This window comes from Condylura cristata, unplaced genomic scaffold (assembly GCF_000260355.1).
Source record: "Condylura cristata isolate star-nosed mole 26May11 unplaced genomic scaffold, ConCri1.0 scaffold00005, whole genome shotgun sequence".
NCBI classification, from domain to species: domain Eukaryota; kingdom Metazoa; phylum Chordata; class Mammalia; order Eulipotyphla; family Talpidae; genus Condylura; species Condylura cristata.
Window position 1 is genome coordinate 23,556,070 of NW_004567106.1, and position 20,855 is coordinate 23,576,924.

At 38.2% G+C, this 20,855-nt stretch overlaps 1 protein-coding gene across 1 annotated transcript in view; it reads left to right on the forward strand.

The window, feature by feature from the left end:
* DNAH11 (dynein, axonemal, heavy chain 11) overlaps positions 1–20,855 on the forward strand; it is a 256,915-nt gene that overhangs the window by 212,173 nt on the left and 23,887 nt on the right. The window contains 8 exon segments of the mRNA XM_004676758.2: positions 1,256–1,460; positions 6,184–6,348; positions 8,329–8,469; positions 12,571–12,741; positions 13,335–13,457; positions 14,619–14,812; positions 16,650–16,798; positions 17,639–17,766. Of these exon segments, the coding sequence (XP_004676815.1) occupies positions 1,256–1,460; positions 6,184–6,348; positions 8,329–8,469; positions 12,571–12,741; positions 13,335–13,457; positions 14,619–14,812; positions 16,650–16,798; positions 17,639–17,766 (1,276 nt within the window).

Consider the following 20,855-nt stretch of genomic DNA (forward strand, 5'->3'; position numbering starts at 1 on the left):
GATACTTGGATTTTTTTTTTTTTTGTTATTATGACAAATGCTCTTGTGAACATTTGTATAAAAATTCTATGCGCAGCTCCTCCCTAGTAGGCTAGGGTTAAGTCTCAGAGCTAGCACCATGATGGTCAGTGCTAGCACCAGGGGGATGGCCCATACGGCGCAGCAGACCTTTCCTGTCTGCCCCCTGGTCCCCTCAGCAGTGTATTTCAGTCATTCGGCTTGTTCTGCTCCCTACTCTATCTCTGGTGAATCCTCTCACCCTCCATAACTATGGCCTGTACCTCAGCTCTTACCTGCATAAATACATAAAAATAAACCTTTAAAAAAGTTTCAAAAATAAGAAATCTGTGGGGACATATTTTATTTGTGTATTGTATGATTAATAATATGTGTGTATATATATGTGTGTTCCAAGGAGTGAAACTGTGTTGGTTAAATGGTAATTCTATTTAACGTTGTGAGGAATTACTGATTGTTTTCCAAAGCAGTTGCCTCATTTTGCATTTCCACCAGCAATGCATAAGGATTCTCATTTTTCTGCATCCTTGTCAATACTTGTTATTATGTCTTTGCTGTAACCATCTAGTAGGTATAAAGTGGCACCTCACTTCCTTTGATTTATGGTTTGTTTGTTTGTTTAAATGACTTACATGTTGAGCATCTTTGTAGGTGTTCATTAGCCTTTTGTATTTCTTTTTTGGAGAAATCGGATCCTTTTGCCATCTTTGAGTTGGGCAGATGGTTTATCTGTGACATTGTAAGCTCTGAATATATATTTACTACTGACTGACTAAATAAAAAAGAGCGAATCAGCATATAAAAATTTTTGCTTCTCATTATGAGAGCATAAATAATAATGTTTGTTAGAGCAGACACTTACAGGGGGAGTACAGGGAAACTGAACCGAGGATCAGGAAAAAGACAAAACTGCAGCCAAACCATAGATCTCAGGGCCGCTGCGGAGGTGGGAGAGCACAAGGCACTGTGGTGATGGGTCACAGTGCTGTGGTGGTGGGAGAGTTTGGAGTCTATATACCTGAGGGGAGAAATACAATTATGAAGTAAGTACATTTATCACTTCACAAATGAGGAATCTCAGTCACACAAAATGTGGTGGGTAATTCTGATTCCACCTACACTTTAGGAAAACAGGGCAGCTGGAAAGCCCCAAATCACATAGTATTACAGTACAGAGTGTAAAAATGGAATGATAGCAATTATGGTTCATGAGAATCTGCATTTTTGCTTTTGTTAGGTATATCAAGATTGGAGATAAAGAATGTGAATTTAATAAGAACTTTCGCCTTATCCTTCACACAAAATTGGCAAATCCTCATTATAAGCCAGAACTGCAAGCTCAGACAACTCTCCTCAATTTCACAGTTACAGAAGATGGTCTAGAAGCCCAGCTCCTGGCAGAAGTTGTCAGTATTGAAAGGCCAGATTTGGAGAAACTCAAGGTAAAGTGATTAAATTCTCCCCCAAAGTTTGTTTAGTGCCTGTTTTGCACAAATTATAGTGTCAGACATCAAAGTATAAAATAGGATTCTTGCCCTTCAGAATCTTGCAACTTGATAAAAATTGGGATATTTGAAACAATTAGCACATGCATTTAAACATATAAGTTAACGGGAGGGGTGTGTAACAATGATTGGCGTTTTGCCTCTGGAGGACCTCAGCTGCCTCCAGGTCTTGTGAGATGCAGGTGAAGGGAGAAACAAAGAAGCTTATCAGTCTTAGAACAGAGGTAGAGGTAGGTATATGGCCTGCTAGTCGATGATAAGATAACCAGTCAGGATGCAGAAATAGAGTAGTCATGGAGAATGCTGGGAAAAATTAAGGGACTTACGACTAGTATTTAAAGGGAAATTTACATCTTTAAGTACTTTGATCCAGAAAAAATACTGAAAATAATTCATCATAACAAACAGAAAACAACAGAGTGAACTTGAAATTGGAGAAGGGAGGTAATGGCAGACAGAGTTGGATAGTTGCAATAAACACTGTATGACCTGCAAAGCCAGACATACTTGCTATTTGGCCTTCTATGGGAAAAAAAATTTGCCACTCCTGGTATAAATCGGTAGATCTCAGTTTTTGGTTCTTGAGCAATTGTCATATTATCAGAGGGTTACAGTCTCTTTTGTTATACTGAAGACTTTGGGTTTGTTATAGCCCAGCTGTTTTTGTGTTCCTTTGTTTTCTTGCTGCTGGAGCCAAGTTCTCAAAGAACTTTCTAAAGTTGATGACCTGGAGTATTTTATGTGTGTTTTCTTTTATGTGTTTTATGGTTTCTACTTTTAAATCCAAGTCTCCTAACTATTTTGAATTGATTTTTTTGTGTGTGGTGTGAGAATAATCTAGTTTCATTCTTTTGCGTGTGGCAGTCCAATTTCCCCATATCATTTATTACACTTATTCCAGTGTAAATTCTTTGCTTTTTGTCAGAGATTAGTTGTCCAAATATGTGTGGTTTTCTTTCTGGGCTTTCAATTCTATTCCTTTGGTCTGCATGTCTGTTATTGTTCCAGTGACACATTGATTTAATTGTGTGGTTTTGTAGTATAATTTGAAATCTAAGTGTAATATATCATTTCTACCCTTTTTAATCAGGAGAGCCTTAGCTGCTCAGGATCTTCCATAAGAATTTCAGCAATATTTGTTCCATTTCCTTGAAAAATTCCAGTGAGATTTTTAATTCACTAGTTTCTCCCTTACAAAAGATTTATTTTGTAGATGAGCTGGGGTGTAGGCCAGAGGTCCAGGGGGAGGAGAGGTGTGAGAGAATTCACCAGAGACAAAATAGAAAACAGAACAGGTGAATTACTAAAATACACTGCTAAGAGTGACTGCAGGGGAGACAGGAAAGGTCTGCTGTGCTATATGTGGGTTAGCTTCATGGCCTGGAATTGAACTCAAACCCTAATGGTGATAGCATTGAGACATAACCCCTGGACCATCAGGCCACTCGCTAGTTTCTTAAGGTAAAAGCATAGCTAACTTATTTAAGATCTTTCTTGGTTTCTAATCTATATGTTCAGTGTTATAATTTTGTCTCTAAGTACTGCTTTTGCTGCATCTCATCCATTTAAATAAAATGTATTTTCATTTTTACTTATTTTGAAATATTTTCATTGCTCTTGAGATTTCTTCTTTGGCATAAGTACTATTTAAAAGTGTGATATTTAGGCCCTCTCTGGTGGCGCAGCAGGTTAAAGCACTGCACTAAGAAGCTTAAGCCACTTCCACATGAGTTCGATTCTCACCTGCCCCGGAGGAGATCTCCTGACCCGCGTGGCAGACCTCTCCTGACCTACCCACTGCTTCCCTCAGCAGTGTTCTTCATCGATCTGCCTGTTCTGCTCCCCACTCTGTCCCTGGTGAATCCTCTCACCCTCCTCTCATCTCTGGCCTGTACCCCAGTTCTGTATGAATAATAAATAAATCTTAAAAAAAAAAGTGATATTTAATCCCCAAGTATTTGGGGATATTTCAGCTATCTTTGTTAGCAATTTGCAATTCATTTTGTTACAGTCTGAGAACAAACTTTGCATAATTAATATTTTTAATATTTTTGAGTGTGCTAGATGGCCCAGAATTTTGTTCATCTTGTGAATATATCATTTAAACTTGAAAAAAGGTATATTCTCCTATTACAAATATGAAATGTTTTAATTGATATAAAATATCAATTAGCTCCAGCTGATTGACGATTCTGTTTATTTCAACTTTATTGTTACTGATTTTCTGTCTTCTAGATTTGTTAATCAACCTATCAAAACAGGGATTGGGGTTATCCAACAATAGTAGTGGATTTGTCTGCTTCATCTAGTAGTACCATAAGTTTTTACCTCATATGTTTTAATACTTCATTGTTAGACACAACCATGTTAAAGATAGTCATGTTTTCTTGGAGAATTAACCCTTTTTCAATATGTAATGTCCTTTTTTTCTGTAATTTTCTTGTTCTAAGTCTGGTTTGTCTAAAGTTCATTTAAGTACTCCAACTTTTTTTTTTTTAAAGATTTATTCATTTATGCTTACCGAGCTAGGGTACAGGCCAGAGGTATGGTGGGTGAGGGTGAGAGGATTTACTAGGGACAGAGTGTGGGGCAGAACAGGCCAACTGACAAAGTACACTGCTGACCGGAGCAGCGTGTGGGTCAGGAGAGGTCTGTCGCACCATGTGGGTCACATCAGGGCTGGGGATTGAACTCATGCTGAAGTGGCTTTAGCTTCTTAGTGCTGTGCTTTAACGTATTGCGCCACCAGGGAGGGTCCCCAACTTACTTGTGATTAGTGTTAGTGTGGTATATCTTTTATTAGTCTTGTAATTTTAATCTGCCTATGTTTAAAGTAGATTTCTTATAGGCAACAGATAGCTGATTATTGTGTTTTTATCCACTGGCTCAATTTCTACTTTGTAATTAATGCATTTAGATAATTGATATTTAAAGATATTATTGCTATAGTTTAATTAACACATGTGGGTTTTGGCTTCTTTTGATTTAAGCATTGTATATGATTTCTAGCATATAAATTATACTTAAAATTTTAGTGTACTTTATTGCCTTTATTATTCTGAATAATTTGTTATCTCAAGAGTAAGAAAATAAAATATTTTATCTTCATTTATTCATTCTCCAATATTCTTCCTATCTTTTTGTATATATGAGGTTCTGACTGATACCATTTTCCTTTTCTATGAGGAATTTTTAAATATTTCTTGTAAATAGCCTATTAGTGACAAAATCCCTCAATTTATATTTTCCAGAATAAGTCTTTCTTACTCACTTTTTGAAAAAAAATGTGGGACAGGATACAGAATCAAAGGTGTTTTTCCCTTCAGTGTTGTAAATATTTTACTCTACACTTTTCTTGCCTGTATATTTTCTCAGAAGTCTTTCCTAGTAATCTACTCTTTCTCTACCATGTGTCAGCTGTTTCCACCTTGTTCCCTCCGCATGGCTATTTTTGGATTCTTTGTCTTTTTTCTTTGAATAGCTGCAAATTGAAGGTAATGTTCTTAGTTACAGATTTTTGTTGTTTATGCTGTACATATACTGTGAGCTTCTCAGTCTTGTGGTGAATGTCATTAATTTTGGAAATTTGTTAGACATTATTACCTTGAATATTTCTTCTTTTTCTCCTCCTCTAGTTATTTCCTTTGTCTGTACATTAGCCCTTTTGTAGTTCTTGCATATTCTTTTCCTTTTTTCACTCTTTTTCTCCTTTCATTTTAGTTTTGTGAACTAGCATCAAGTTCATTGATTCTTCCCTTAACCATGTCTAAACTGCTGATACACCTCTTATAGGTATTCTTTATTTCCTTTACATTTTTTTTTATTATTTTTAACATTTCCCACTAAGTTTTTTGGATGGGAATCACTCTGTAATCTTATGAAATCTCAGTAGGTCTGAGTCACCTAGCTTTTATTTTCAATAGAGTTTCTTATTTATATTTATCACCTATGTGAGAAGAGACTGTGTAATTACTCTTCCCCTTAGATCAGATAAAGCTGTAGTGTATTTCCCAGAAAGCAGACTTTTGTTTAGAACAAAGAACTTTCATAAATCTCTAAACATATTTTTAAAAATAACACATATTTCACAATATTTGCTGTCCCATTTCTGCTGCCCAAAGTAGGAATAGGCTTTTCTCTCATTTATTCTTAAGAATCTGTTGTACTCCTAGAAGTCAAAGTCACAAAAATTTGGAGAGTTTCCTAAGACTAGACCCTCTGAAGTTTTTACTCTGCTTTGCCTCCAGTAATTATCCAGTTACTGCTTAAATATTCCTGATAAGCTGTCAGAGTGGCACTATGCCCAATGACCTCTGTTAACTGATGGAAATAAGAATTGTTAGTTTTTTTCCTTAATGTGAATGTGGAAATTATGACTTCAACTTTTTACATGTTAGAGCAGAAGATGGAAGTTTTAATTATTTTCTTAAATTGATTCATGATGTAAAATAATTATAATAGATGTTCATACTTTGGACTCTAGGGCATTAAAATGTTGACATATCTTCTGAATTTTTCATAAAGGTTTTTAAAATAGTGATGAATGTGGTTTTGATATTAAGTATGTCTTTTAGAATGATTCTATGTGTGATTAAGGAACTTGCTTTAAAAAAGCATGAATTTACCCAAATTTTCTCACACTTTTCTTGGTTTGTTTTAGTTGGCTTTGACAAAGCACCAAAATGACTTTAAGATAGAGCTGAAATATCTGGAGGATGACCTTCTTCTTCGCCTTTCTGCAGCAGAGGGGAGCTTTCTAGATGACACCAAGCTGGTAGAGAGACTGGAGATAACAAAAGCAACTGCAGCTGAGATCGAGCGCAAGGTAGGGAAAGGCCGCACCCTCCCTCCTGTAAGGTTTCAGTGCTGTTTCTGTTTTGTTTTTCTTTTAATATTTATTTATTTATGCACACAAGAATTGAGGTGTAGACCAGAGGTGCAGGAGTGAGAAGATTCATCAGAGACAGAGTGGAGAGCAGAACAGGCAGATTGACAAAGTAACTTCTGAGGGGAGCAGATGGTGAGACAGGAGAGGTCTGCTGCGCCATGTGGGTCACTTCCCTGGCCAGGGATAGACATCATGTTGCAGTGACTGATGATGGCTTGATGGTGCCAAGACTTTACCACTGCACCACCAGGGAGATCCTCAGCACTCTTTTTGAATGAAGTGTTCAGCATGGAAGTGTACTAAATTTAGTAATTTATGCAAGAGGACCAACTTGTGGTATTCAGGTCATTTAATAAGCTGTTCTTAAAAACTGGATTGAGTGGGTGTAGAGGTGATGGACTTTGCTTCACCTAATAAAACAGAGTTCTAATCATTCCAAAGATGACCAAATTTGAAGAAAATTTGAGCCCACCGGCTTATATGGTCTAAAATCTAAAAAGGCTTAGTACCCAGCTCTGGCAAACTAATATCCGACAGTTTCACCTCTGGCTTCCAATCTGTTGCACATTATTGAGAAATATTTAGAGCTGAAGTTTTGTTTACAGGCCTTCAGTGGCAGGAGACTGAGCAAGAGATGGTCTCCCGCTGCCCTCCAGTACATTATTCACCCTGGGAAAACTCATTTCCTAAAAGCCAGTAAAAATCTTCATCGACCAGATTTCCTGCTGAACATCTAATATGTGCCCCAATATGCCTGATACATGGTGTGCACTGTGAACATTCATAAGTGACTCTTAACCCCTAAATCACCACTGTTTGGAAGTGAGAGGAGCTTTTATTTGCTGTCTGGAATATACTCGTTACTATGTAATCTATTAATTACCCACAGAGGCGGTGTCACCATGTACCCAATACATTTGTCTTAATTTAAGCAAAGAAAGAAAATCCCCAATTACTCTATACTTCTAAGTAAGTGAATTCTAGGTGACTCTAAGATGGTAAAGATTAAAGCAATTAAGTAAATTAGGTCTTAGCTTTGAAAGTCTAATTCTTAAAATGTCTCTTCCTATAATTTTCATATATCACCACATATTCCCTCTCTTCTCTACAGCAAAGGGAATCTTATCTCCTTTTTGTCAACAAATAGAAGTCAAGTCTATAGAAAAGGTTAGAAAGATACTGTATCTGAAAAAGCTAGAGGACCAGCGATAGCTCTAGATCAAATATATATATATATATATATATATATATATATATATATATATATATATATATACATATATACATTTGAGACTGGGATAGAAATGAATATATTGAGCCATAATATGTTGTTGTTGTTTTTTAATTACCTGTTAGAATGTACCAGAGGCTGATATGGAATTGTAAAATGAATGGAAATATGTGAGCATATGGATGATTTAGTATAAAGTCAGAATGAAAGTCATGAGAATCTCCAGATAAAAGCTTTTTTTAGTAAATATAATGGATATATTATTGACCTTGGCTGCTGTTGGATACCTTGTTGACTAATAAAGTTATTGGCATTGAATTGACCCAGCAGACTTTTTCAAGCCATCCCTGGGAGGTGATAGAGCTGGGTTATTAACCCCTGAAAAGAAAGAGGAGAGGCAGGAAGGTGACATTACTCAGGAGTAAATTCTGTAGGACTGAAAACAGTAAGTTATTGAATCTGTAACCATCAAGTAGGTAGAGTTATTCCATCTTCACTGAAAATTCCGTTTTAAAAAGAATTATTTAAAAATGTGAATTCAGTAGTATTTCTAAAATTCAAGCACATCGATGTTGTATTTGTTATCTCTTGTTAGTAATTTCTCAGTTGAAGAAATAGTATCTCACTTGTATATTAATAGAGGATATCAAAACTAAGTTACTTAATTTTGTTTGATCCCACCATAGGTGATTGAAGCTAAAGAAAATGAAAGGAAAATTAATGAGGCTCGAGAATGTTACAGACCAGTGGCAGCAAGAGCATCTCTTCTATACTTTGTAATTAATGACCTCCGAAAAATAAACCCCATCTATCAATTCTCTTTGAAGGTAAAACTGAAGAGGCTAAGGAAAATTTTAAATTTCAGGAGTTCAGCTTATGTCTGGAAGTTTAGAATTTATTTTTAAACAGGCATTGCATCCAGCATGGAGTCATGAGGCTCTACTTGCCAAAAAGGGAAAGCACCCAAGACATCCTTATTTCTCAGGAGTTTTTATTTAATTTTCAGTAAGGTTTTGAGATACTTAAACTATTGGTATGACATATGATACTTTTTTATTCTTATAGTTGTTAGGCATTTGTAAAATATAGGGGAATCCTCATTGAGGTTCATACACTTTCTATGAAAATATAAATGGCATATATGTAGATATCCTGTTTTGTTTCTTCATGTGGAGGAAAAAGAATAAGAGCAGCTATTTTTTAATCTGCTGTTACATGTTCCACACTTGATACTGAGCTCCTGCTTATGACCAAAACATCTCAATATAATATTACTTTATTAGTATTAAAAAAAATAAATAAAAACACCTAACATTTCAGGCTGGAAGGTAATGAGCAAGGAAGAAGGTGGTAAGATACCAACCTAGACAGGTGGGAATATGGGGCCAGTTAGGGATTTTGAATAATAATCTGTGTATGACGGGAGGTCATTGAGAGGTTTAAGAGAAAGACTGGAGATGTGAACAGACCTTAGATATGATTTGAAACTACAATAATCTGCTCTTGGATGTAGACTGGCTATGAGCAGTGATGAAAAGGAAAGTAGTTTCTAGTGTGTGTGCAAAAACTCTGAGCACAGCCTATGAGGAAAATAAGACGACTAGTTCACTAGGAGCTGCCCAATGTTCACCAAATACCAAAACCGCAAAGCAGAGCCCGTCATGAACATTGCTTTTCAAGAAAAGATTGGCATATTGAATCCATCCATATATAAAAGATATTTTATGGCCAAATGGAATTTGAGAGAAACAGACAGACAGACCATGTTTATGGTTTGCAATCTTCCCTATTACTAAGATGTTATTTTCTCAAAACTGATATATAGATTCAATTCGATATCAGTCAAAATCCCAGAAAATTATTTTGTACAAGTTAGTCAGCTGATTCTAAAACAAGTGCAGAGATGCAAAGCAGTTTAAATAACTAGGTAATTTTGAAAAAGAATGAGAAATTTGAAAAATGTACAGCATATGATTTTAAGATATACTACAAGTCTATACTAACTGGCCTAAAGAAAAAAAAAATATAGATCAGTGGAACAACACTGACAGATATGTGAAGAACTGATTTTTGGAAACTGTTTCAAGACCATTCGATGAGAAAAGAATAGTTTTATTAATAACGTGATATTGAACATTAAAGATGTACATAAAGTGGCTGATCCTCATTCTGCATTCAACTGCAGAATTAGCAGGAAAGAGCATGCTAAGTTATAAGCAGCCATTTTTGAGGATCAAATGGAGAAAAAATTGGTAAGTTGAACTTTAACAAATTTTTAAAAACATGATCTACAAAAGACATTGTTAAGAATGAGAAAGCAAGTCACAGACTACTGAAAACAAAAGTTTTAATACATGTATAGATAAAGAATTACAAGAACCTATAAAACTCAGTAAACAATAAATGAAAGACTTACATACACATGTTATAGACTCAGACATATATGTATTGCCCATAAGCACATATTTAAAATGTTCAAGTCATCAGAGGAATGCAAAATAAAAATAAAATGAGGTTATTTTATACCCATTGAAATGGCTCAAATTCAATAAGACTCACTAAAAAGTGTTAGCACAGATAGGCTACTCCAGCACATTTATGTTGTTGCTGAGGATGCCAAGATCAGTTTCTTCTAAAGTTAAACATACTTTTACTAGATAATACTGGCCTTTATCCTAGACACATACCCAAGTGAGGTAAAAACATGTTCACACACAAGCTTGTTCGAAAATGTTCATAGATACTTTCTGTTCATAATGTCCACAAATTAGAAACTGCCCAAAGTTTTAACAAGTAGCTGGATATATTCATACAGTGGGATACTATTCCATTTACAGTATCAGCTACTGACACACAAAAAAATAGCTATACCATGAAGATATTACATTGAACAGAAGTTAGGCAAGAAGGAGTTCATGTTGTATGATCCTATTTATGTGAAATTACAGAGCAGACAAACATCAGTCTATGGTGACTAAGACACATCAGTGGGTGCCGTGGGTGGGAGTCTCTGACCATCAGGTGGCACATGAGTCTCTGGGGTGAAATATAGTGGAAGGATCTGTCTGTTGATATTATTAGTTGATGCTGAAGAATATAGTTAACAAAATTCATCAGGCTGTACACTGACTGGAGGTATTTTATGGTATGTAAAATTAAAAACTGATTTTAAAATTAAATATCAAATGTATAGATACCTTCTTAATATTTTCTCTATTACTATAGGACTTTACTTTTTCTCAAATACATGAAATTCAAGGCAAATTTGTAATATTTGGTCCTTGTCCAACTAGCCAAAAATAAATACTTTATATTTTTATCTATTTATAACTACATATATCTTTACATGTATATTTAAATATATATATAGATTTCAAATGCATATATATATATTACATCATTCTTCATTTTCCACATTTTTTCATCTCCTTTGTAATCCGCATGGACTTCCCACCACCATTTCACCCATGTGCCATCACCGTGGTCCCATGTACTCTTCCCATCCCAGTTTTCATCCTATTGTCCTCTGATCCTCATAGAATGTCTCTGGTTTATAGTTGTTTGTTGATTTTGGTTTTTACTTTATTTATGTAGATATATTTTTTAAAATTCTACAGAAATCATTACCAATGCGTGAAGTATGAAAGATTAATAAAACAAATATCAAGAGTGTTTTTAAAGGAAAAAGATGACCAAAAGTACATGAATAAACAACAAAAAGAACGGTTTTAAAAAGTCTGATGATTTAGAGATGGCTTTGGAGACATTTCTCCAAAGAAATATTAATGCTCAACAAATTCATGAAAGGATACCCAACTTCATTAATCTGTAGGGATACACAAACCAAAACCACAGTGAGATACCACTGCAATCGCTAACATCACTACTTTCAAAAAAACAAAGAACAAATGTTGAGAAGTATGTGGCAAATGTACAATCTTTGTGCACTTGATGAGACTGTGAAACAGAAAAACTACAGAAAACAGTGTGACAGTCCTCAGAAAATTGAAAGTGAATTGCCATATGACTGAGCAATTCCACTTCAGGATATACACACAGGAGAATGGAAATTTGGATCCATGAAATTTGTACACCCTTGTTCCTAGCAGCGTTTTCTTAATAGCTGAAGATAGAGGCAACCCAAATGCCCATTGTGGATCAGTGGATAGATAAAATGTGGCATATACGTACAATGGAATATTATTTGCCTTCAAGATGAAGGAAACTCTGACACATGTTACAGCATGGACAAGCCCTAAGAGCATTATGCTGAGTGAAATAACACTAGTTGCAAAAAGGCAGCGACTGTAATTCCATAACATGAGCCATCTGCTGTAGTCCAACTCACAGAAACAGAACATAGATTGGGGGACTAGGGGAAGAGAGAGATGAGATATTGTTTAATTAGTACAGTTTCAATTGCGATTGCTCAATCATATGGCAATTCTAGTTTCAGGTTTCTGAGGAACTGTCACATTGTTTCTGTAGTCTAGGACATCGGCTGTACGACAACAGGGTGCTACTGAACACTACACTGAAATTTAAGATGATAAATTTTATGTGTTGTGTATTTTACCACTCGGTATGTATGTTTATACACACAATATACTTTTTATATATATACACACGTGTCTATTTTTTTAAGCACTTGGGTAGAAGGAGAGAAGATGGTGCAATTCAGTTGACAAGGGAGGAGGTGTGGCTAGTGTTTATGGTATGATGCTAATAATAATAGTGATGGCAGCAGGCATTTAATGAGCACTGACTGTGTGCCAGGAACAGTTCTATGAGCTCATATAATCCTCATAAAAATTCTCTCCTATTCTCTCTCCCCCTAAATAAACCTTAAACTGTAGCCTTGTGTGTCTGGGGCTAGCTAGACTTCCAGGCACCAGGTTGCACCTTTTAACATCAGTGAAATTTCCCAGGCTTTCAACACGCTCTTCCACAGAGCAATCGAGCAGGCTGACAGGGTGGAGGACATGCAGGGGCACATCTTGGTCCTAATGGAGAACATCACCCACGCTGTGTTCCTCTACACCAGCCAGGCACTGTTTGAGAAGGACAAGCTCACCTTCCTGTCTCAGATGGCTTTTCAGGTAAGAAAGTGAGTCAGTCAGTAGCATCCCCAGCGTTAAGTCCCACATCTCTGTTTATGATGTTCTTTACTTCTACTGGAGAGAAGCATGCATAAATATTTTGGAAAACTCATGTGGCATGAGGAAGAGTTTCGTTGTATCTTACAAGTTATAGTGTTTTCTCCAATTAAATCACAAATGTAAGAAAAAATCTTTCCTATATCTTGCAGTTTATGAGACATAATTCCAATACCAACACTAGCAACATTAGCTCAGCTTTCTGTTTAATAAGTTGTTCCATAATCATGGAGACTTTCTCAGTCTTACAACAAATTTTAAAAGCAGAAAGTTAAACATGAAAGCATATTGCTAATAGGTGTAATGTTGGAATAAACCAGTCTTCAAAAATACTTATTAGATTTCTGATCAAGAGTTTGAGATCATGTGCACAAATAATTTCAGATTATTTGTATCACATACAGAACAGATATATATAGGAGTTCTCAGAAGATTTGATTCTGCCTATTCAATCATGTCTATTAAATGGTGACTGCCTTCTTATGTCATGATATCGATGTAAATTGAATGACCCTTTTCAATTTTGTGTACTCAAGATTTTGTTGAGAAAGAGCGAGATAGACCCTCTTGAATTGGATTTCCTGCTTCGATTCACAGTTGACCACACTTACCCGAGTCCTGTTGACTTCTTAACTTCTCAGTCATGGAGTGCAATTAAGGTACTTAGGAATATGATTTTTTAAGTTCTGTATCTGATTTCAAACCTCAGTCACCACAAATGTAAAAATTACTGTCTGATCCACTGCCATATTAGATACCATTTCACTTGTAGAAATACGTGATATTCTTTCATCTTTGATTGCTAAATTGAGCAATAGTTTATTTGAAAGTAAAGGAGCTTTTGACCTATTTGTAATCAGGGAGTTAATAAATATGTATGCTCCATCAGGCTGTTTGATTAAATTAAGGAATATAAGCAATTTTTTCAATTTACCTGAATCTTGTTTCCTTTTTTTGTTTGCTTGCTTGTTTAGTTAATTGTATATACACTAGTTTATCCTCATTTAAGCAGTTGTAGTGAAAAATAGTGGTAGTAATTCTTCAAACTCTATTATCAATCCATGTTCCATTTTTCTGTTGACAAATCCTGTTAAGAGTTTATTCTTCCAGAGCTGAAACTCCTAAAAGATGTTCATAATATACTAAGCTCTCCCTTACTCTTTTTTCTAAAAAGGGAACATTTCTATGCTTGAAAGTAACATCCTTTATTTTTATATTATGTCGTGATTTTCACCAGAAATTTAATTTGTTTATAATCATAAATATAGGTTCATTTGGGTGTCAGTGAAGAGCTCAGCAGAAAAGAGATGACACCTTCAAAAGGATGACAAAGAAGTTTAACAAAAAGTATATTTTCCTAGTATAAATATATTCATATTCAGAATATGAATAGAACAATATGGGTAGAAAGATAAAGTAGTCAACCAGGGCTGAGAAAGAATAAACGAGGGAAGGAACCATTGCTAGAACTACTAAGAAATGAACTGGTAGAGGGTTTGGTTTCTAAGTTGAGGCCACTGCCAAACTGTCAGAGCAGGGAAGACGCTGAGGCAGAAATGCCCCTGCCTCCCTCCCGGACCTGCCGGCTCTGCAGTGCCTCCTACCAACCAAACCCAGCCAGACTACAGAATGGGAGCTTAACTCGTGTAATCTTTTGAGATTTCCTTCTTAGCAGGGCAGAAAAGAGCATAGAGGAAGTCTGGAGAGGGAATCAAGACTATACAGCAATTGTTTGCAGAAGTTCCCATGCATTGAGTCCTTGTTTGAAGTTTTAAGGTCTTAAACACACCGTTCCTATGTGTCCACTTACTGTATTACAGGCAATAGCCCTTATGGAAGAATTTCGAGGCATAGACCGAGATGTGGAAGGATCTTCCAAGCAGTGGAGAAAGTGGGTAGAATCTGAATGTCCAGAAAAAGAAAAGTTACCACAAGAATGGAAGAAGAAAAGTTTAATACAGAAGCTAATTATTTTGAGAGCAATGCGCCCTGACAGAATGACTTATGCTCTTAGGTGAGGCCATCAGCATTTTCACAAGTTCAGGTTAATCTAGAGGGAACTCAGTATTAGGGCTAGAACCCTGGTGGGGGAGTTTATGGTCCATATCAATAAGAAGTAACTCTGCTAATGTGTTGATACTGTTGGGAAAATCTGCTGAACTAGTAAATAGCGTGTTTGCTAGTGAGGCAAACTCAGCACATCCTTCCTGAAAGCTTAAATGTAAAATCAGGAGACAACCAACCAATAGAACTATTTTAGGAAGAGAGATGAATGTTGGCAGAGCTCAAGAACATGCCTTAGCCAAGTGTAATTTCCATCAACTCTGTTATTCAGTGGTTGCATTTTGATTCTGAAAAGTTTGCGGGTCAAACAAGAATAAATTCTTTTCATGAAAACACCTGGGATTTTGTAAGTTTACAGCCAATATTATAAAAGCAGAAGCTACTGCTCTCAGATTCCTAGCATCCGTTTCTAAGTTGAGGCTACCAGAGGGGAAAAGTGGGAAGTAAGGAGCGAAATGAGAAGAGGACCCAATGGACTGTAGTGGAGGCTCATGGGTGCTGTGGTGGTCAGTGTGTGTGGTGATGGTACACCTAAGTTGTGAGTTCTCAGTCATCCCCAGTGGTGTTAATCAGTGTATCTGCATAAAAAATATGATTAAAGAAAGAACTACTCTCTTAAAATTTTGGATGCATATGATTTTGTATCCCTTTTTCCCCGACTTATATTTAAAAATAATCTTCAAAAATACAAATCACTTGACTGTAAAAATAAAACATTTTAAATTTTGCTACTTTGAATATTTAGTAATGATGGATTGACCTTACTTTCTACATAATAAGTAATAAGCATTGCCACACTAGACAAAACTGCCAAGAAATGTTTATCTAAAGTCTTCACTGATTTTCATGTGTGACTTTCTAACAATTTTTGTCATTTATATTTCCCAAAATGTTAACTCTTATGTATTTACACATTTGCATCTTTCTTTTTCAATTAGCTTTATTATGTAATCAATTTTTCTCATCCTTAGCCTTTACCTTTGCAAATCTTGTCTATATAATGTCCCAATAACTTGATATCTCATTAAAATTAAAAATAAAAGCAGAATCTCCTGTCTGCATCTTAGTCCAAATGTTCTTTTTCATTGCCCTTTTTGGCTTCTAAATGATACTCTGCTACTAACCCCACTCAAGCTGTGTTCTAATTTGAATTCACCAACCAAAGGATTCTCAACTTCCTTCTCTACCTACTCCTTTCTTCAACTTTATTCACATGCCTCAGGTTTTTCCCTTCGCTTTGTTCCCTTCAGCCAATTTTTCCTTTGCAGAAGCCTCTGCTGAATCCTACTTTACAAGTTAATTCTGCTTAGTAGTACTTACTTTCTGTTAAGTCTGATGCTGCTGGAAAATAATCCGTGCTTAATTGAGCTTCCCTGTGTTAGAAACACCCCAAAAAGCATTTGTATATTCATGAGAAGCCCAGCAGGCTGGAAAATTGCACTGTGGCAAGTCTAATGAACTGTTAATAAGTAATGGGGGGGGGAGGCTGGCAGGGGATTTTGGGGATTCAAAGCCATATGCAGGCAGCTGATGGTACTCACAGGGGGGTCTCAGTAGCCCCCCAAAATGGAAGGTTCTGATTTTCAGAGCTTCTAAAGCAGAGATGGACTTCACTGATAGAAGTGCAAAAATTGTGTTTGCTCCATATTGTCATTCTAGCATAACCTCCCATGTAATGAACATGGTGTGCTTCCTTCCTTTGCCTACGGTTTAAGCTGATCCAAGTGGTGACACTTTTCAAGGTCAAGAGCACTGATCATGTTTTGTTGCATTGCTCTTTTTTATAGGAACTTTGTGGAGGAAAAACTGGGTGCAAAGTATGTGGAGAGGAGCAGGTTGGATTTAGTCAAAGCATTTGAAGAAAGCACTCCGGCTACACCAGTGTTCTTCATCCTGTCCCCTGGGGTAGATGCCCTAAAGGATCTGGAGATTCTTGGCAAGTGACAGGAGGCTCACCAGCTCTCTCCCCTCTCTCCCTCTCACCTGTGAACACTGGACCCTCTTCTAAGTCCAGTTATCTTACTTTGTTGTTGTTTGTTTAATCTGCTGGAGGGTGAGTGCATGGGGAATGTAAAGCTAATAACACTCTAGTCTGAAGAAACATTCAAAGGGAACATTCCTCTGGTTGGCATAATGTAAGTTTCTTTTGTTCTGTTTCCTACCTTTTGACTACATGAGGGCCGGAGGGCAATTTTCTCCACGGCTCGTGTAATCTTGTGCCCCCTGTGACTAAATAATGGTCATTAGAGCAAGTGCATTCGGCTGTGACACTGTCGCTTTGTGCTTTGGATTACCATTCCCCACAGCCTACCCCAAGAATACCAGGTTAATAGAGCCGTGGCCCTACTGTGCTTGATTCAAGCACGACCTCACAAGGTGAGAGGCTCGTGCATTTACCCAATGAGCCGATCCAGTCAGAAAATGAGTGATATCTACCACATGTTGCTCCTTTTTATGAGGGAAATGCTTTACTACTCCTGCAAGAGTTTATAAAGCTCAATAACAATGCTTGCCCTCTATCAAAATGTCAAAAGCTTCATTACCATAAAACCAGAGGAACTGATTTCCAGAAGCTTTGCTAATGCTTCCGAGGAGGCAGCTGGTGAGAGCTCATAAGGCTGCTTATTGGAAAGCAGAGGTTTAGTTTGGATTCTTCATGAAAATGACCTGGAAGGTGGCAGCAGTGGCCACAGATGGAAACTGTGCCACCGACTTCCACATTCTTGTCACCTTCCCTTCATTACCTTTTTTCCTCTCACTGTGTTGCCTCCCACAGGCAAGAAACTTGGGTTCACAATTGACTCAGGGAAATTCCACAATGTGTCTCTGGGACAAGGTCAGGAGTTGGTGGCAGAAATGGCACTGGAGAAAGCTTCCAAAGGAGGACACTGGGTCATACTCCAGGTGGGTGTCGTGTTTCCTGGAAAACACCTGGATGTACACGGAGGGCTGACTGTACAGAGCTGCCCAGACGTGGGGACTGAGCCTTTCACACAACACATGGTGGGTTACAGAATCAGGGATTCTCTCAGAGCCTTCAAAAGTGATAAGGGGATTTGCTAGTTATGGTGCTTTAAAATTTTAAGTATTAAGGGAGTCCCATCATTCTCCTGACTTAGAACTATCTGGAACAGTCAAGACAGTGGTTCAGATAGGTTGCTAATACTGTGGTCATTGTGTCTTTTATGCACGTGGCTTTGCAGTTGACAGTGTTTTTTACACATAATCTCATACAACTCTGAACCTGGTGCAACATTCCCTTTGTGAGTTGTGGAGAATAGATACCTCCCCTGTCCTTTCTGGGCTAGCATTTTATGAGCCTATGATACTAAATCTAGAGTCTTCTAGGCACCTGAAGAATCCTTGGTGAGGGTTTCTAGCAGGAACTCAAAACCATGGAGCCCAGATCAGTGCTTTTTTTTTGGGGGGGGGGTGTTAAGATTTCATAAAACCACCAAAAAATAAGAAAGGTTGCTATCAACATTTTCCAGTTTGTGAAAGCTTTATTACGATTATTTGAGGTGTGATTCTAAACTGCATTGGTGAAACAAGTACAAAATGATGTCCTTCTCCCAAGCCAAAGGGAAAATCAAGATTAGAGAACCTTGCGACCTGCCCCTCTAGCTCCTCCCACAGGCTGGGAAGCCGTTCCAGCACCTATGCAAAACCACATGCTGATGGCTTGTTCTCTGCCACATGACCCCGACTGTCCCACTGCCAGTGTGCAGCAGTGGTGGCGTCACCAGGGCCTGGTTCAACCCAGGGCATGTGGTGAGTCAGAGGTGGCTTAGCCACAAGCTGGGGAATCTTGATACTGCCCTGAGTGCATCAAACAGCAGCAGAAAAGGACTCTAAGAGACCACTCCAAGCGCAGCCCATGCTGTGCTGACTGCCCTGCCAGCGAGGCCTTGCTGTCTCATCAGCCCTGAAGATGGCATGTGACTCATAGCATGGTCATCTCAGAGGATGTCATCCACAGGCAGATTCTTTCCTAGCAATTTAGCCCATGTGCTAGCTCTAATGACAGCACAGCTGTGATGGTAGGTATGTGCCCCACCCCTTCACTCCCAGTATAAGAATGAGGAAAATGAGCCTTAGAGCAGTCTGAGCAGCACAAGGTTTTTGAGGGGGGGGGGGGGTGGGAAAGTGTCCAGCCAGTACTGAATCTACATCTGTTTGATGCGAGGAGAGTTCCTTCTGCTTGCCAGTGGCACCCCCCACACACGCACAGATAGGACACTGACCTCCTTGGGGTCCTCAGTATTCAGGGTTGATGCATTTTGCTTTCTGACTGAAATTTCACTGGAGTCACCAAGAAGCAGCCCGGAGTCCAAGCAGAACATAGCCCTGTGGGAGTATCATGCCTTTGGCCTGGATGAGGTCTTCCTAGGTGACTGGGATGGTGCTTCCCCTTCTGAGCTGCATGGTTAGGCAGCTAAGAGTGGAGGGCAGGATTTTTCAGAGATAGTGATGTGACTAGACAGTTTGGCCTGAGACCTTTGCACAAGAGGAAGAGTTCATTGAGTTCTCATGTGTCTTAGTGGGTCAGACGGTGAGGACATGAGGAGGGGTGGGGTCAACCATGGAGAACAAAGTATTCAAAGTAAAACACTCCTGATTTTCTGTCCTTGAAGACTTACCAGTTATCCATGGAAAATGCACACAAGTTCTAACTTTAAAAAAAAAAAAAGTCTTTAAGTGCCTCAATGATCTGCTTTTGGAGTATCTAGTCGAGAATCTTGGATTTATATTCTTAGTGATAAAACCATAGCTGGTGTATAACTTTTTCTCCACTCCTCACCCCCTTCCCACACAGGGAGTGATTGGAGAGCAGAGGCTCTTCCAAGCTGTTCCAGTTTCTGGAGGAGTTTCTAGTCTCCCTTTGGTCAACACTTAAAACAGAAGCAGGACTTCGAACAAGGCGACAATCAATATGATTGGAACTTGCTTCATAGTTTGTAACTTATATTAAATTACCACAGGAATATTATATACAGCTACATATACCTCCATGTGTCAGTGTGTTTGTAACCAAATCCTACAGTGGCCAATTACTGTGCTCAGATAGACACAGCTTCTCTGTGTAGACAGTTAGCTAGCCTTTTCCCAAACCCCACATTCCAGAGAAACTATTACAAAGGTGACAGGCTGGCAGCTATCTTTACCTCAAATGTGCACTAGATGGTTTCTGAATTAGCATAATGAGCTTTAAAAATGACACTTCATGGGCAAAATGCCTGGTTTTCAAGATGGATGTATCAGCTGAAGTGCTGCACAGGCATTGCTGCGCTCGGGCAAAGAGGTGCAGGAATCCAGTCCCCACACAGGCGGCGAGAGCCATCCCAGGGTGGATTCTAAAGCCACTTGTGTTCTGTGGCAGTGCCCTGGAGGTCTTTCTCTCCTCTGCCTCCAAAGTCATTGCCTACAATGTTTTTCCATTGAAAGAAAGATAACTGTTCTAATGCAGGAGAGCATAGTTGGGACATATTTGAGCTTATGAAACCAGCTTTTCCTATTGACCTGTTCTTGCTTACTGGGGGATAGCACAACTCGGTGTGCCAAGGGCTTTGGTTACAACTGGGTAGCAGACGTGGAGGGTGTGGCCTCATCTACTGTACCAGTGAGCTTGGGCTGCCATCGCCAGGCCCCATAGGCTTAGTTTTGACCATTCTGGGGCTTATGAGATCACAGTGTGTGCAGCCTTAGCTTCTCCTGAAGCCTCTCTCACTGGCTTGGAGATGGTCATCTTCTCGGGGTGTCTCCCCTCTGTCCACCAGTCCTACTGACTGAGGCTCACACTAGCAGCTGCTGCTTTTTGCCTGTTCTCTTTAAAGACCCTATTTCCAATTACAGTCACATTCTGGGGTAGTGGAAGTTAGGACATCAACATATGAATTTGGGGAGCAGGAACACAATTCAGCCCTTAACATCTACCCACATTCAATATTTGCCAAAGAGAAAATCACTAATCAGTACAAACCCCCCCTTTTTTT